This window comes from Marmota flaviventris, chromosome 2, assembly GCF_047511675.1.
Source record: "Marmota flaviventris isolate mMarFla1 chromosome 2, mMarFla1.hap1, whole genome shotgun sequence".
In the NCBI taxonomy this organism is placed as follows: Eukaryota; Metazoa; Chordata; class Mammalia; order Rodentia; family Sciuridae; genus Marmota; species Marmota flaviventris.
In genome coordinates this window covers 106,962,139-106,978,932 of record NC_092499.1, presented here as the reverse complement: position 1 = coordinate 106,978,932, position 16,794 = coordinate 106,962,139, and the positions used below count along the sequence as shown (strand labels likewise).

Below are 16,794 nucleotides of genomic sequence, written 5' to 3'. Positions count from 1 at the left end.
ATCATAAAGATGGAATTATAACAGTTGGTGTCTTTTCAGATTGTCTTCTTTCACTTAGTAATAGGCACTTAGAGTTCCTTGATGTCTTCATGGTTCAATAGTTCATTCCTCTAGAGCACTTAGTACTATTTCATCTTCAGGATGGCCCACAGTGTGTTTATAGAGCTGAACTTTTTACAAACCAGAACTGTACCCCAGTGCAGAGACACACTGGGGAGAGGAGGCAGTGAGAGGGTCGAGGAGTGGGACAATGGGAATGGCTGTGATTGCCTTCTTCACCTGACTTGAAAAGCTTGTGTGGGCATCAGGAGGGGAGGAGTGGTCTAGGAGAGCTCCGAATGAAAATCTTGCAGAAATACATGGATAACCACAGGTGAATCCTCTCCTCTGTACTCCTCCACTCCCCCCACAGAGGGCCTGGAATCTGCTTAGTCCAAAATGCTCCTGCAAGTTGATCAATGTCTATGTCAAGTACTCTCTCCAAACTGGTTTTATGAAAATATTTAGACTAAGCAAGCCATTTGAAGAGACTAGAAAGCTGAATTTCCGTGTGCATCATTCCCTTGATCAGAGAATATTAAGTAAAAAAACAAAAAAACAAACAAAAACCAAAGTAGTAATTGCTGCGACTTAAATGTCATTCCTGCTTATTCCAGGATGCAGCTCTGTTCTGTTTTTATTTTGGAATGATTATGCAGAATGACCTGTCTTGTCTCAGTTGAAATAAATCCACTGCCAATCGAGCACTCCTTGTGGCAGGGGGTGGGTGTATCAATTCCAGGAACTGTCTGACTGCAAAGCCATTTGTTGCTGCCCAATTAAGTGTATTAACTGGAAGAGAAGGATGTCATTGCCACCATTTGAATCTTAGATACAGGTTTCAATCCTCTATGGCATGAGTTCATGTCAGAAAATCTGTGTTTGTCTTTTTTTAAATAAACAGTTTAATATCTTCTAAGCATCACTGAACTAAGGAAAGAATTGTGGACCTAGTAATTTGGGGCTCCATTTAGGAATAGGCCAACATGGAAATACTATGGGTTTCAGTTCATATCATAGTTTACAGTCCTTTCTCAAAATGTTAAATTACTTGTGAGAAACAGAAAAGTAGTGATGGGTTGACAGCGTGTCACTTTGGATGAGAAGTGGAAGACTCCGCTCTAAGCCCTTTGAACAAGTTGTATTAGCTTATGAATAGATGGTTTTGCGTTCACAGGTCACTCTCCCCAGGTTCTGTTTCACTAGAACATGCAATGTCGAGATTGGTCATCCATTCCAAACCTAAGGCATCTCTTTGAAAAAATTGTTCTAATATCTTCAGATGAAATGGTCCAAGAAGTAGAAATTAGTATCATGAATCACTGTGCTTCAGGGGAAAGAAAAGCCTCTTTGTAAAGACTTTGTTGTATTTTTTTTTTTCCAGTTTCCTTCAAAATGTCTACTGTTCACGAAATCCTGTGCAAGCTCAGCTTGGAGGGTGATGTAAGTATATAATTTTTCACTTTGTGTAATTTTTCAAATTGGGTATCTCTGCAAAATGGTGCTATTTTTTCCTTCTGCATTAAAATCTTTATTGGTATCAACATTAAAGTTGGACAGTATTAGGGAGATTGAGATGACTGGAATTGTATTCTGCCATTCTTATCATATCAATGGTAATCATTGTTATGATGTAAAGGATTTTTTAATGTTATGCTCCAGGATTTTACTCATATTCAGCATAAGCTTCAACCACATCAAAAAACGATTCTGCCACTTTGGGGCTTTTCTTTTTTGGGATACTGGGGATTGAACTCAGGGGCGTTTGACTACTGAGCCACATCCCCAGCCCTATTTTGTATTTTTTGTTTAGAGACAGGGTCTCACTGAGTTGCTTAGGGCCTCGCTTTTTGCTGAGGCTGGCTTTGAACTCAAGATCCTCCTGCCTCAGCCTCCCTAGCCTCTGGGATTACAGGCTTGTGCCACCACACCTACCTATTTTTGGGCTTCTTAAAGTGAAGTTGTTCCAGACCTATACTGTTCTCTTTTTTTAAATTTAGCACCTGGGAAGATTTTTCTCCAAAAAACCTGGAGTTTTTTTTCTTTTTCTTAATGAAATAATGAAATTATAATTCACCATATTTCACTTTTTGCTTTGGCTATCATGGAGCTCAGAATTTAATTTGACTTTCACAGGAAATGTGTGACTCTGGACTTCTGATACATTTGCTTCTTCCTTTAATCAATATCTTAAAGCTATCTATAACGTGAATAAAAGCACAAACATTTAGAATCTAGTGGTATATACATTATGAAATGTGAGACGTCTCATAATGCAGACATCTTTCAGGCCATCTTGGCAGAATTGCCTTTTATGAAGACTCAGCTCTGACCCTGGTTTTTAGCTATATCCTGGAGACATTTCACAATGTGCTCTCATTTAAATTAAAGTTCGAAGAAGCATTTAAGAGGATAGACAACAACTTGGGTTATGTGGTACAAATCCTCCAGATTGTGGTGCTGGCCATTAACATATTCCAATGAACATGGGCCAAGCCCAGGTTATGTGGAGGGAAAGCCTGTGCAGGGTTGTTCCTTTTGGTGTTTAAAATCTTTCCTCGTCTCGGAACTTGTGCCTGCTATTGTTGGCCACATCAGCTGGGTGTTAAGGCCCAGACAAGTCCAGGTGTTATGTAATTTGTTTCTCTAATGGATTTGCTCCTTGGATGGTTTTCAGCATCAAGTTTCTTGAGAAGTAGCCTTTGAAGTTACTCCAGTATAACACATTTCTGTGGGCACAGAATGGGACTGAAATAGAAAATGGCACATATTACCTGAAACCCCAATAATTTAATTTTCAGACAAGTCAATTTGATAAATAATAGGTTCAATTATCTATTTAATTTTGTTTCTAGAGATACTTTAAAATCATGTAAGCCTTTTCCCCACTCACTGTTCTTTGGGACTAAGATGATGTACCTCCTGACAAAAGCTATAGATAAGGTGGCTCAAAGGCCAGGCTACCTGCCTTTCAAATAAATACCTGATGGCACTCTTGATAAATGGGAAAATAATTGTCCTTACATTTCCATCTGCATTCCTGTAGCTATCATAGCAAAACCATATGTATTTCAAAAAATGCATACAGTCTTCCCATTTTCCTGCATAGTTGCTCCATTTTTTATTGAGTTAATCTTACAGGAAAGTTTAAGTAGTGAAATTAGATGAAACATGCTTTACTAATCTATTTGTGTTCCAGAATTTTAAATATTAACTGGATTTACTGTTTGTCCAAGATGCTTCTTCCAAGTGTATTTTGTCTAATCCTGAACTTAGTCCTAATGTGTCATGGGAGACAGTTAAGAGGGTGGCATCTCGGTTGCTCACCTGAGTAACTTCACTGCTGATAAAGTTAACTGGTGCTGGTGTTGGCATGGTTCATGATGCGATGGCTGTGGGTGGAGAGGTAGGCAGGACGCCTCTGTGTGTTGATCATTCACGGAAACTGCACCAAGGCCCTGTCATACCATTATGTGGGCAGTGTGTCCTAGGGAGGGGGTGGCAAGGGAATTGTAAGATGGGGAGCCTTGGCGTGGAGGGTGGGGCAGTTGGTGGAGGGCTCTATGGCCATCAGCTGACCAAAGCCACAACGTCTGTCCTCTTCGTGTGTGCTTTGGGACTAGGTCGCATTTCAAAGAAGGAAGGAAATTAAATCCTGGAAAAGGAGAACTGATGGAGGAGCAGGCTATCGTCCTTCCCTCAGTCTGGGGTGGGGTGGGGGTGGGTAGGGAGAGATCTGCCATCCATCAGTTCAGGGAGAGTCATGGGCTTTGAAAAATGTTGGAAAAGGAAGAGGGGATGATGGCTTAAAAGGCAATAAGAAAAAAAATGCTAGGCAGAGTGGTAGGCAGAGCAGACAGTGTGGAGGTGGAGGAGGAACACTGAGATGAAGGAGAGAGAGAAGCAAGAACTTGGCAAGCCAAAGAGGATGTGGGCCGGCTTGCCAGACCACCTTTGTGCCACAGTGGTGTTCAAAGCGTGGGGTGGTAGAGGAAGATGCTTTTCTTGCTTATCTGATAAGAGACTCCTGGGAAGGCATTTTACATTTGCTTTTTAAAGAACTGGGAGCTCAGCAATCTAGGCCCAAAAGACACTCATGTGCCTGTACCAAAAACTTGCAAGACACACTTGTTGTTTGGGCTTATTCATTTTCAGCTTATTTTGAATTTTTGCTAGGTTATTTTAATGTCTTCTGAGCCTTCCAGAATAAATGCCCGTCTCAGGTTCCCAGTTTGGCCTAGTCTGCCTTTGAGATCTTACTCCTGGTAAGATGGCAAGTGGAGATACAGACAGCGTATTCTAAACTGGCTAAACCTTTGAGGAGGGAATTCTTATTAGAAAAAATGAACTTTGTTACCCAGTACGTGGTATCACAGCACGACTTTCCTCGATACCTAGTAGAAGAAGGATTTGAATCATTAAAAGAAACAAGAGTAAAAACATCTGTTTTAGGAATTGTTATTTCAGCAGGAGGGTTTTAAATGTGTGTTATTTGAGTGTGTTTGTGTTTTAATCTCAGCAATCTACACCCGCAAGCGCCTATGGGTCCGTCAAAGCCTACACCAACTTTGATGCCGAGCGGGATGCTCTGAACATCGAGACGGCCATCAAGACCAAAGGTAGGCGATGCATTTGTCCTCTCGGCAGGGTCTCACCAAGACATTCTGAGTCGCCTCTTGATTCTCTGCAAACCTGCTCAGCCCGCATCCCCAACTCTGCTCCTTCTTTCCTTCCTTCCCCACTCCCCCTTTTTGGAGAGAAATGCTATGACATGAGGTGATGTTTAACCAAATATTATGATAAAAGGGAAACCCGTTAAGAGTCAGGGCTGGTCCAGGGTGTGTGCTTTGGGCTGGGTGCTTCACTTTGAGTCCCCAGTCCCTTTTTCATAAGGAAGGAGCTTGTCAGGGGTCCCTAAGGGCCTTTCTTGTTCTGATTCCCCCGCCTTTCTTTATAATTGTTGGGAAAATGCTGCAAAGACTTCACAGATTGGCTCTTAGGTGGATGTAATGAGTGAACAATCCGGGCTTCTTTCTCTCCCTGTGAGGGACACTCATCCTCAGACCTGCAGCTCGGGTTAGAAGGGCTGTCTGACTAAGAGCATGCCCTTGAGTTCCAGGATGAGTAGGAGGGGACCAGGCCATGTAAAAGCCTCCTTTTCGAAACAAAACAAATAAAGCACTTAATTGGTTGGAGTTGAGCAAGAACTCTGGTTGTTTCCTGACCTGCAAAAGTGCATGTTCAGACTTTTCTGCTTATGCTAATGAATGAACCACTGGGGATTGGCCCATCCTGTGAACCCTTCAAAGTAGTAGTTATTGTAGGAATTTTTATGATTCCCCTCCCTGCTTTGGACAAAGCACTTCCTTCTACCATGAGGCTACATGAAAGTGTAGATGAGACCCAGCAGTTAGAGCAGCTGCTGGTCCACAGCCCTGCTAAATAGCCATGTCACATTTCCCTATAAGGAGAGGGTTTTAAGTTACTGACCCATAATTCACAGCAGGAAGACTGCTTTCTCATGGAAGGACTGAGAAACAGCAACCAGGAGGATCTGGGTACCTTGAACTGGGGCGACAGGCATTAGTTAGTGCCCCGTATACTTGCCACTGTGCCTTTCACTATCAGAACTGCCTGATGTTGGAGGATGAATTACATGCGGCTGTTCCTAGACCCTTGGAGAAACTGGTGACTGTGTTCTGAGAGACAGAAAGAACAGTAGAAAGGGTCATTGATGTCCTGCGGCTCTAACAAGATATAAGGGGGTACATCATCTGCCTCTTCAGCATCCTTTCGTTGTGGGGACACTATGGGATACCCTTACTTAGAGTGGCTTCCAGGACAGGTGAAAGGAGAGTAGTAGGATCCTAATTAGATCTTTAAAAACGTCATCTTCTTTTTGCTTTAAAATTACCCTTCTTGTCAAGAGTCACTAATCAGAAACTTTAAATCTGCAGGGCTACCTCACTATAGTCTGTTCTTGTCGCATTGGCACATTGTGGATGAGAGTATGTGCGGTCCTGGGTTCAAGTCCTGCCTCTGCTGCTCACTAGTGATCTAACTGAGCAAACACTGGACTTGCTTAAGAGTCGATTCCTTACTGTAGAACAGCTGAAGCTCCCACCCCTAGGGCTGTTGTGAAATCTGAAGCACTAAGCGTGGTGCCTGACATAGAGAGTGCTCGAGATACACGTTCCTTAAACCTGTGGACAGAAACGCACAAGGCCTGCTTTCCTAACATTCATCCTCTTTCACTGTTGGGTGTGCCTAGGTTCTTGTGGTTTCCCAACTTGCTGTTGCAGAAACACCCTCGAAGTTTAACAGTTAACTCATTTGACAAAGATGGTGCCTTTTTACAAGCTTGGGATAAAGGGTCCTTTTATCCTTGCATGAGAAAGCCTTCAGCCCACTGGAATGTAAGGATTGCGCAAATGAACTCTGGTCACAGCTGAAACTCTCATGTTAATAAAAATACCTTCAGGCCCTTTCTGGGTTACTAGGAAAATACTGTAGTCCTCAGTAGAAATGTCTGGAGGGCTGAGATGTGGATTCCTGCATTCCAGTTTGGTCCGAAGCAGCTGATCATCATCAGTTATTTATTGAATGTTCCTGGTGGGCAGACACTGCCCTTCAGGCACATTCAGCTTAGGTGAGCTTCAGAGTCATTTGGATGGAATGTCCCGGTTTATGGGTGACATAGTTCAGGATGGACATGCTCCACGTTTCTTGGCCTTGGTTCATCCTGGGATTTCAACACTGCTCTGCCTAGCCCTGGGCATGTGTTCTTAGGCATTACCATGATTTGGCACCCAGCTGTTGGGGTCAGATTTTTTTCTTTGTCTTCCTCTATTTTCAGGCATGAAAAACATGATCCTGTAGTCATTCGATAAGTTTTACACTTGTGGTCCAATTTTAGTTTAGGTACCGTCTCTCTCTCTTTTTTTTTTTCCCCCAGATTTAATGTTTAGTAACTTTCATGTAGGACCACTTTTTAATTATTTACTTATTTATTTTTGGTGCCTAGTGGTTTTAGAGAGTAACTGTTTCCTTAAGTCCGTTTAGTCCTTTAGAATAATTCCTAAATTGGCAGTAGTTTTTTTTTTTTTTTTTTTAACCTTAAATCTATCAAGCTACCTGGGAGTCTGAGGAAGGAAAATCACAATTTTGAAGTCAGTCTGGGCAACTTAGTGAAGCACTGTCTCAAAAAGGGCTGGGGACGTAGCCCAGTGGTAAAGTACTTGTCCAGTCCCCAGAACCACACTACACACAAGCATTAGTGACTGATATATAAAATGAATAATTAATTCATTTTCTTTCTTGTCTTTTCAGTAAATTCTCTATTTTCTAGATATTCTCTGACATGTATCATCTTCCAGTGGAAGACAGTAAACTTAATAAAAACTAAAGTTATTTTGTTTTCCAGTGCATGGGATGTTACTATTTTGTTTCTTTCTCCTCCCCCTGATGTTTTTTTAGATAACTAACACCATTTAGAAAATGAGCTAATTGTGATCTTACTGTAATTAAGAAGTTCCTACCACACCTTGACCCACTTCAAACTCTTATGTGGTGTTGGCCTTTCCTTAACATCAAAGGGTACAAAGTGTAAAACCTCAAATGCTGATACAACAAACACAAGCCCAAAGACCAAAAGATAAGTATCTGCACCTCCTTCTCTCCTAGATAAGGTAGGCTGTGTGCCTGCCACCTGCAGAGCAGGAAGGGACATTTCAGCTCCATCTGATGTTCCCTATCATCTGTGTGCTCTGGGAGGGAGAGCTGGGAGCAGGTCACCTGTGGCAGATTACTTAATGTGTTGCCGTTGAACACAAGGACTGTAAGCAGGAGCAATGCTAGGAGGGGCAGAGTTGCCTGAAAGTCCAGCTCTTACCCTCCCCCCTCCCCAGCCCCGCTGGGTCCCACCTGTGGGCTGTGTTGGCAGCTGTCTTTAATGGGCCCCTCTGCCACACCCAATGCACATTCTTTTTCTAGCTTCATCTTGAGCTCTAGCGGATGCCCCCAACAGATGGGCCTCTGCCTTGGCTCCTGCAGGACTGCGTGCAAGTCCCCCTTCCTCCCGCCTCCTGACGCTCACACAGCTGCTGCTCACCTCTCTGCCCTGAGTGCTGCTGGCTGTTCTTCAGGCCTTCTCTGGGGAGGCAGCAGAGTCGGTGATTCCTTGATGTGCTTCTTCTTTCTACTTTACATCCTCCTTTATGGCTCTTGTCACATCATGTTGTCATATTTACCTCTGCATTTGTCTCTCTTTAAGGGCAAGGATTTTATTTCATAAAAACTTTTCAATGCCCAGGCTCTTGGATTATGTGAGATGGTAAAACTTTAACCCCAATAGTAGTCAAAAAGTGTCCATTTACCAGTGCACACAGGTGAATGCGGGTGAGCAGGGACACCTGAGAGAGCAAAGGTTGTTCCAGAGTCTAGATGATATCCAGGAAAGATAATAGTCCCCCAGTGAGCTCGGGTCTGTTTTTAGGGTCTGAATTCCATTCTCGATCCTAAGTCGGCTTTGTTTGTGGTTTGAAAGGATTTGATTGTGTCACCTAAGCCAAAGCATGGTTGTTCTGTGTGTGCTCTGGCTTGAGGTAGACTATGCAATTACTTATGTTAATTCACGTCTAGTTAGAAACTGAGTTAAGCCATGCAAAAGTAGTAATATTGCTTAATTAACAAGAGGTTTCTGAGATTTAATCTGTAGGAGTCTCTTGGTCTACATTGGCCTTGGGTTAAATATATACTGTGGAGTGTACAACACAGCTGTGAATGGTTTACCATATGGGTCCAAATAACTAGAAAGGAAAGTCAGCTAAATTAGAAAAGGATGAATCTAGACTACATAAAATAGGTTGTAATTAGCAGCAGCACAACCCCCGAGTTAGTGTAAGTGCCAATAAACTGGCACAGCTTTGGTCTTTCTGGAAGGGGAGGGTGATGAATTGCTCTATTATTATTGCCACTTTTGAATTTAGCAGTATTTGTGTTCTCCGGAAGGGGTGCAAAAGCGGGTGATTTCCCCCCACCCTTCTCATAAGCACAAATATAGAAGCATAACTGTGGCAAGTTTTTGCACTTATTTTCTTCTTATACTTTCAAAATAGAACTGCTTAAGATTTCCAGCATGGTCAAAAGAGTAACATCCCATGCACTGGAAAGTGAGCCAGCACCTGTATTTTGGGTTTCATCTGCACACCTGGAGCTATTCATTCCTTTAGCTGAGCACAGCAGCGAAGCATATATTCTCTTGAGGGTACCAGGAGGCAGGTTGGCTGGGAAAAGAGCCTTTCACCTGTAAGATCAGGGTGATGAGGAGCCAGACCTAGGAGAGCCAGCCATGGGAGTGAGAGCCTAGTGTGGCCCAGTACCTTCTCTCCTTTTGGAAGGAGCTGCCAGAAGTCCAACCTTCCCCATTACTGAGGCCTTCATCTTCACGTTCAAATTTACTTTAGACCCAGTTCCCATCTCACAGCAGTGGTGGGAGCCTGAGGCCAGTTTGAATCATATCACCTTTACTCTGTGAGCACAGAGTTCCTTTGTAATGGTATTTGTCTGCATAGCTGTGTAGGTGCCAGACCCAAGCCAGGTGGATATAACACACAGGGAAAAGAGTCCCCTGGCCTCCTAATTGTTGGCGTCAGCTTTCATTGCTGCCTCTCCTGGCTGCTTTTTCCTTTGTGAGAGCTGTAACCTCTTTTCCCTGCGGAAATCCCAATACTGGCTTCACCCAGGGACTCTGAAAGTAACCAGACTCTTACTGGGGTCAGCACCTCTGAGTAACCCCCAGTTAAGGGCGGGCCTGCTGTGTTCCCTGGCTTCTGATTTTTTCCCCTTTTCCTTTTCGTGAGAGAGTTAGAGCAGCAGAGCACAGGATGGTGCATGTATTTTATGTGTGTTCCTTCATTTATAATTTGAATCTCTTGCTTTTGTTTTCCTACTGGTCCTGGGAAGCAGACAGGGTTCTTCTAGATCATTCAAGTATCCAATGGAATTACCAAGTAGATGATGTCTTAGCTCCTATCTAAGGAGCTCAGCTGAGGTGGGATCAGAGCAAAATGACAATAGAACACATTTTATTTCTGCACCAAAATTTCTTGGGCACTTAGCTCAACTAGACTTTTCCTGAGTTGGGACTGTGTCCCCGGCTCTGCCAGACTTGGCAGAGGCCCAGGGCTCTCCCATTCTCGTCCTGTCTGGTGTTTGTTTTCTCTCCATCCCTCAGGCAGCTGTCAGAGTTTATCCTGTAACTGGATTATTCATCTATGTGAGCTAATGGCAAAATTGTTCCCCATCTCCTCTATACCCTATATTTTTGTAGACAACCCCTTCCCCAAATTGAATGCACGCAGGAGCCAGAGAATACAGTCGACACGTCGCCATTCATTCACTCAATTAGTCTTTTTTTTTTTTTTTTAATATTTATTTTTCAGTCGGACACAATAGTTTTATTTTGTTTATTTTTATGTGATGCTGAGGATTGAACCCAGGGCCTCAAAAGTGCTAGGCAAGCGCTCTACTGCTGAGCCACAACCCCAGCCCTCAACTAGTCTCTTCTGCATCCTGGAAAAATAAGTATTTTTGTCGTCTCTGTCCCAGAGTGAGAATGCTGGGAACAGGGAGGGAGACTGTGCCCCAGGATCTTGCCGGTCTTTGTCCTGTGTGCTTCCCAGAGCGTTCCTGTCACTGCTGCTTATTCAGAGTTCTATCCTTTTATCTGTTGCCCCTCCTGGTTGGATTCTCTAAGTTCCATTTTGCCAAATGATTGAGAGGGCAGGAATTCCAGGCTTCCTAGCACCAGGGCTGATGGCAGGAAGGTTCTTTTGGGCAATGATGTGTGTGTATTGGGTCAGGGGCTTCTCTATCCTAAAACCACACCAGTAGATGGATGAGTAGCCAGCATAACAAGCTTAGTGCAAAAGATCGCCTCCCTCCACCAAGTTCTTAATGGCTATATCTGGAAGAGAGTGTTCTAGCCCCTCTGTTGAAAAAAACTCAATTGGGTTATTTCTTCAGTAGCTACGCATTGTTACTGCATGTCAAATTATCACCTACAGGTTGCTAACTGTGAGTGCATTTGTATGACTAAATAGTTCTATACATGTACAGACATATTACCATTCCCAGTCCTTTCTTAGGACCTAGATAGAGGAGTGTGATATGAAGAAGTATCATAAGTATAATTTCAAAAAGGTACAGACATGACTCATAAATATAGGATAAACATATGTTGAGCATTAGCAACGGGGATAATAATCACATCCACTTCATGTGGATGTAAGAAAAATGACAGGATATGTGCAAAGCACTTAATACAATGCCTGGCACACAGTAGGTGCACAGGGGAAGGTTGTTGTTCTAATGAGTAAAACATGTTCATGTGAATATATCCTTGGATCTGTGGTCTGCCCTCTTTGTGTGGCATGCCTCTGACCTTAATATAAAGATGATATCTTCCAAAATTTGATACCACTATGCTTAGAAATCTGAGCTGAATCATGATTTCTCCCATGATCTAGATAAGGAGAGGATCTGGGCAATTTTCCTTTACTTTTCAACCCATCACCACCACCCTACAGGCTCCTGAGCTCTTCATCAAACACAAATGAAATCCATTTTCTTTGTGCAGTCAGTGTGTCTCCACAGCTGTGAGTCAGCATCCTGTTCCAAATGGCTGTTGGTTCATTGCCATGAACAATAAAGACACACATTTTCCATGGAGCTGACTTGGGGTTTCTACCCACAGCGAGGAGGAGGAGACTCCAAGAGGCAGATTTTGTGGTTTTTGGACTCAGCCATCATTTTAGACTGCAAGTCTTCTTTGTCTTGAAAAATGTGGTGGGTGACTGAAGACACCCAGGACCCCAAAGTTGGCTGCTTGAGCCCGCTGACAGCGGTGCCTTCCTGTAGCCTTCAATGCAGAATGATTACTTCAGGTCCACTGGCATTTAGAACAGTGACTGACCTTTGGATTCCCCCAACTGGGGTGTTGAAAACGCTGTAGTTAACTGACTAGATTAGCTGACTCTTTTCTTTCAAGGAGTAGATGCTTTTTAAAAACCTCCTTGTTCTATTTCCCATCAGGAGCCAAATGAGTACATTTGTGTTTTGTCTCCTCACCAGTGTTGCAAAAGCTTAACTTCTATTTGTTTAGTTCTTTTTAAAATTTATTCTTTTTAAATATACATGACAGTAGAGTGTATTTTGACATATCATACATACGTGGAGGATAACTTCCCGTTCTTGAGGTCGTACATAATGTGGAGCTACACTGGTCGTGTGTTCATATATGAACAAGGAAGGTTACGTCCAATTCATTCTACTGTCTTTTGTTCCCATCCCCCCTTCCTTTCATTCTCCTTTGTCTAATCCAGTGAACTTCTATTCTTCCCTCCTTCATTTTTATTAGTTTTTGAAAAATACATTTAAAAAAGTCTGCCTGGATCCCAGCATTGAGCATGTCATCCTCTACCTTTTGTGGAATTCTCTCCCACATCACTGTTCCCCAGTGTGAGCCTTTGCTTAGAGGACTTCGTGACCACCTGTATCAAACACAGGGGGATGGGATGGAAAAGAAAGCCTTGTTCAGGTTTGTTTCTTCTTCAAGTTTTGCCCCACCTGCCCAGTTTCTGTTAGTCCCTAAATCCTTCTGTCCAGCAAACCCTTTCCTAAGCACTGGAAAATGAGAAGTCAGAAGGTACAGATTCAGAGGCAGAGCCTCTTCTCACAGGTATCTGTGTTCACTGTAGAGCTTTCCCGGCTCCAGGCACTGGCCGTGTGCTGTTGGTGGTTGTGCTGGCAGAGGTAGCTCAGCATTCAGCTGCCTCCTTCCTGCATCTTGGGCAGCAGTGGAGAGGAACCATTTGACCCTTGGAGCTTTAACCTGTACCATGTATTTTCCACAAGAGTAAACTGCCTCATCCATTAGGATAGCAGGTCGAGGGGAAGCGGCGGTGTCCTAAAGATAAGATGGTTCAGTCCCACTGGCAGATACACGTGTTCTGGTGTTCCAGTGTAGGTCCTGCCTTTAGCAGCATTGACCAGGCAGATGATCCTGGGCTCCATGAATTTTTCCTCTTTCCAGTTCAATTGGAAACATGCAGGAAATGGTATGGGAGAAATAGCTGATGTGGGTGGAGTTTGGGGAAGGAGTCTTCCACTTGCTGAAACTCCATTTAGTTTCTTTATGGTTGCTGGCATTAATTAGCATGTGTGTAGTGCATCCGTGATCCCATCTCAGTGGCTGTTTGCTTGGTAAATAATTCAGGTGAATGCATTGGGATGCCTTCAGACTACAGTTGGTGCTGCCTCTTAGGTGAAATTCAGGTTAATCATCAGGGCTTTTATGGGGATTTCCAATAATTGGATTGAATTCCAACTCTGCTGGCTGGTCACTTAACTGTTATACAAAGGCAAAGAACTGTTTCACTGAGAGCAGAGAACTATACAGCAGTCTGTGAACTGAACTTTTCTTCCGTGTTTTTTCTTACCTGGGTTGTTTTGACAAAAACAAGCAATAAAAAGGGAATGACCTAAAATTACAGTCAGCCCCATGCATCATAGAAACAGCTGGTAGAAGTGAAACAAGTCATACACAGGCTGCTTTCCAACAGCCTTCCCACTCTCCTCCCGTAGTTGTCCATCTCTGTCACTGAGTCTCACTCAAGGGGTTGCCTGGGTGTTATTGAAATGCTGCTTCTGGGGTCCTACATTCTAGGTAATCTTAATCAGTAGAGCTCAGATAGGATCTAGGGGATTGTGTTTTTAATAAATATTCCTGGGGATTTCAGTGGTGGCCAGTCAGGGACCACATCTGACACAGACGTACCCTTTGCTTTTGTTTCTGAGAAAATCATGTATTATGGGTCAGTATTCTATGTTCAGGTCAGTGGCTGGTAAGTTGATTTCAGGAAATATTAGAATTGAGGTTAGAGAGTAGAATTGTGTTTCATTGTGATTCTTCATTTTCAGATATGGATAATAAAGTTAAATATAAGGCAAAAATACATTAATAAGAGGATTACACATGTATGTGGGTAGGTGTGCACACCACTAGTCCATTAAGTAGCCTCAATACCAGCTATGTGGGCATATGTCTGTAATCCCAGTGCCTGGAGAGGCTGAGGCAGGAGGATGGCAAGTTTGAGACCAAACTCAGCAACTTATCAAGACTCTCAGTAATTGAGTGAGACCTTGCCTTAAAAGAAAATAAAAAGAATTGGGGATGTAGCTCAGTGGTAAAATTCAATCCACGGTACCAAGGAAGTGAGTAAATGAATGAATGAATGAATAAATAAAATAGCCTTGTAACCTTATTGAGTTTGTGATTAAAACTTCCCAGCCCATACCTAATAAAAACTAAATATAAATTTAGACATGATTCTGTTCTGTAGTGTGGAGATGGAGGTCATTATTCATGCTCCTTCCTTTGTGTGAGTGTAGACACTGAGATCCAGGGGGACAGGTGTTTACACAAGTAACAGATGCAGAGCTGGGTCCCTGTCTCTGAGCACTGAATTCCTCATCTATAAATAGAAAGAGAAATAGCTGTGCCCACTTGGTTGTTTTGAGGATTAAGTAAGATAGCATGTGTTAGGATGTTGGGAGACAGAAAGGGAATTACATGGATATAATTCCTTGTTATTATGCATACTGTGTTTTATTCTAAAGGAAGTATTTAGAATTACATTAGGGATCTCTTGAAGTAATTTGTTGACTCTAGATCAGTAACTGCACATCATTTACTATGTAATTAAAAAATGCTTTTTGTGGTCATAGTCATCTCACCCCTCAGATGATCACTATTCAAATTTTGGTATAAAGGCTTCTAGATATTTTCTTACACATGCACATGAATGTGTAAATGCCTACATAGTATTCCATTATATGAACAAGAGAACATTTAATCCATCTCTTTTGGACATAGGGGTTTTTCCCCTTTATTTTTTTGATATTGCATACAAAACTGAAATAAGCATCTTTGAAGCTGACTCCCATGCAGTGATTGGGTTTCTATGTTTATTTTGCTTCTCTAAAAATCAGAACTAAAGTTATAGATGCTTCAGTTAAGATAGCAACATATTAGTATGAACTCCCTTTGAAATAAGTATGTACATTTTAAAAAGTGTTGTTTTTATACCCAGAAATTCTAACTTCGTGATTTTTGGACTAATACACTTGAGAGTAAAGGTACCACCTCTGTGAGTCTGCTCATTGCTTTTGCCTCAAAATATTACTTTTCTGGCCTCTGTTTCTTTCAGATTCCTCTGGTTCCCTCTGGGTCAAGCTGTTTGCAGTTTGCCAGTGACCTTGTGGGTTTAGCAGTTATGTCCTGTCATCCAGAATTACCTATCCAGTTATGGCAGAGACTTTCCTTTTATTAAACAAAGTTCATAATCACCCAGGAGAGGGATGTTTCGCATTCTGAATCCTTAAAATCATGCTTTCTTAAGTTAAATGGCATGTTAGGAGTATTTCTGATATAAAATTGGAAACTCGGATACCAGAAGGCATTGCTTATCTTTGTAAATACACATGTTCCAATTAAAATAGGTACTAAAATATTTTGGTGGCACTTCAAAACTCCCAATTTAGATTTAATTTAGATTAAAACACTTACTCTTTTTAATAAAGTTATAAAATTGATTATTAAAATTGCCTATTGGAGATTAAAAGCAGCAGAACGTTTATTTTCCTTAAAAAACAATTTAGTCTTCAATAAGTCTGATTATATTAATCAATTATGCTATTAAAATACAACTGCCATATTAAATCTGACTCATTTGTCATGACAGTTTCTATAATTATAAAAATTACACCTAGCTGCTTATATAGTCATAATCCTGCAATAAATATAAATAATTGCCTCTATTAATTCATTTTTGCAGTTACTGTCTATTAAATTCCCAGTTACATAGCAATTTGGCGACCTTCATTTAAAATCCTCCTAAATCTTTGTTGTTCCATTTGACTGCCAAAGCTCCACAAATGCACCTCCTACTGTTGATTCCAGAAACCAATTTAGGAATAAAATAGTTTTTAAATACAAATATTTAAAAGGTTCATTTAGGCTTGAGGTTTGAAGCTTTCAAGGAAAAAAGGAAAGAGGTGTACACGTTGGGTAGAGCATGCTGACCAAAGAGAGAAAACTAATCTTGGCGTTCTAGTATTTCAGTTTGAAAAATTCTACTTAAGACCTTTGAACTAAGCCCAAAGTACCAGAATGTACAGCTGAGTAACTATTCACAACTGTTTTTTTTTTTCATAGGTGTGGATGAGGTCACCATCGTCAACATTTTGACTAACCGCAGCAATGCACAGAGGCAGGATATCGCCTTCGCCTACCAGAGAAGGACCAAAAAGGTATGGGTAATTTCAGGGATGGAGGGCATGCCATGTTGAATTTAATTTCCTTGGCCATTGTGTTTTCTTTTTGTGGATTATGGCTTTCATCAGCTAGGACCTTTGGGAACGCTTGCATGTCCAAGATTTCCTTCGTACGTCCTTGTAAGGGTTACTCCTCTTGTCCATGTGGGAGCTCATACATAAAGATAACACCCTTTATTCCAACCCTCTCTTACTCCATCTCAGCCTACATGAAAGGAACAGTTCTGGGAAGGGAAAGTTAGGAAGGAACAGAGAATAACAGAGTGTTTACCAGGTGCCAGGCACTGTGTTCAGTTCTCTTGTTTCATCTTTATGACTTCTGATGGCTCTTGATATGGTGTTTCTAATTTAATTTCAGGA

General features: G+C 42.0%; 1 protein-coding gene across 1 annotated transcript in view; it reads left to right on the top strand.

Annotated features, from left to right (window-relative positions):
• Anxa2 (annexin A2) overlaps positions 1-16,794 on the top strand; it is a 40,324-nt gene that overhangs the window by 9,208 nt on the left and 14,322 nt on the right. The window contains exons 2-4 of the mRNA XM_027924647.2: positions 1,424-1,482; positions 4,559-4,658; positions 16,316-16,410. Coding sequence (XP_027780448.1) covers positions 1,435-1,482; positions 4,559-4,658; positions 16,316-16,410 — 243 coding nt within the window. The 5' untranslated portion in view covers positions 1,424-1,434. The remainder of the gene's footprint in view (positions 1-1,423; positions 1,483-4,558; positions 4,659-16,315; positions 16,411-16,794) is intronic.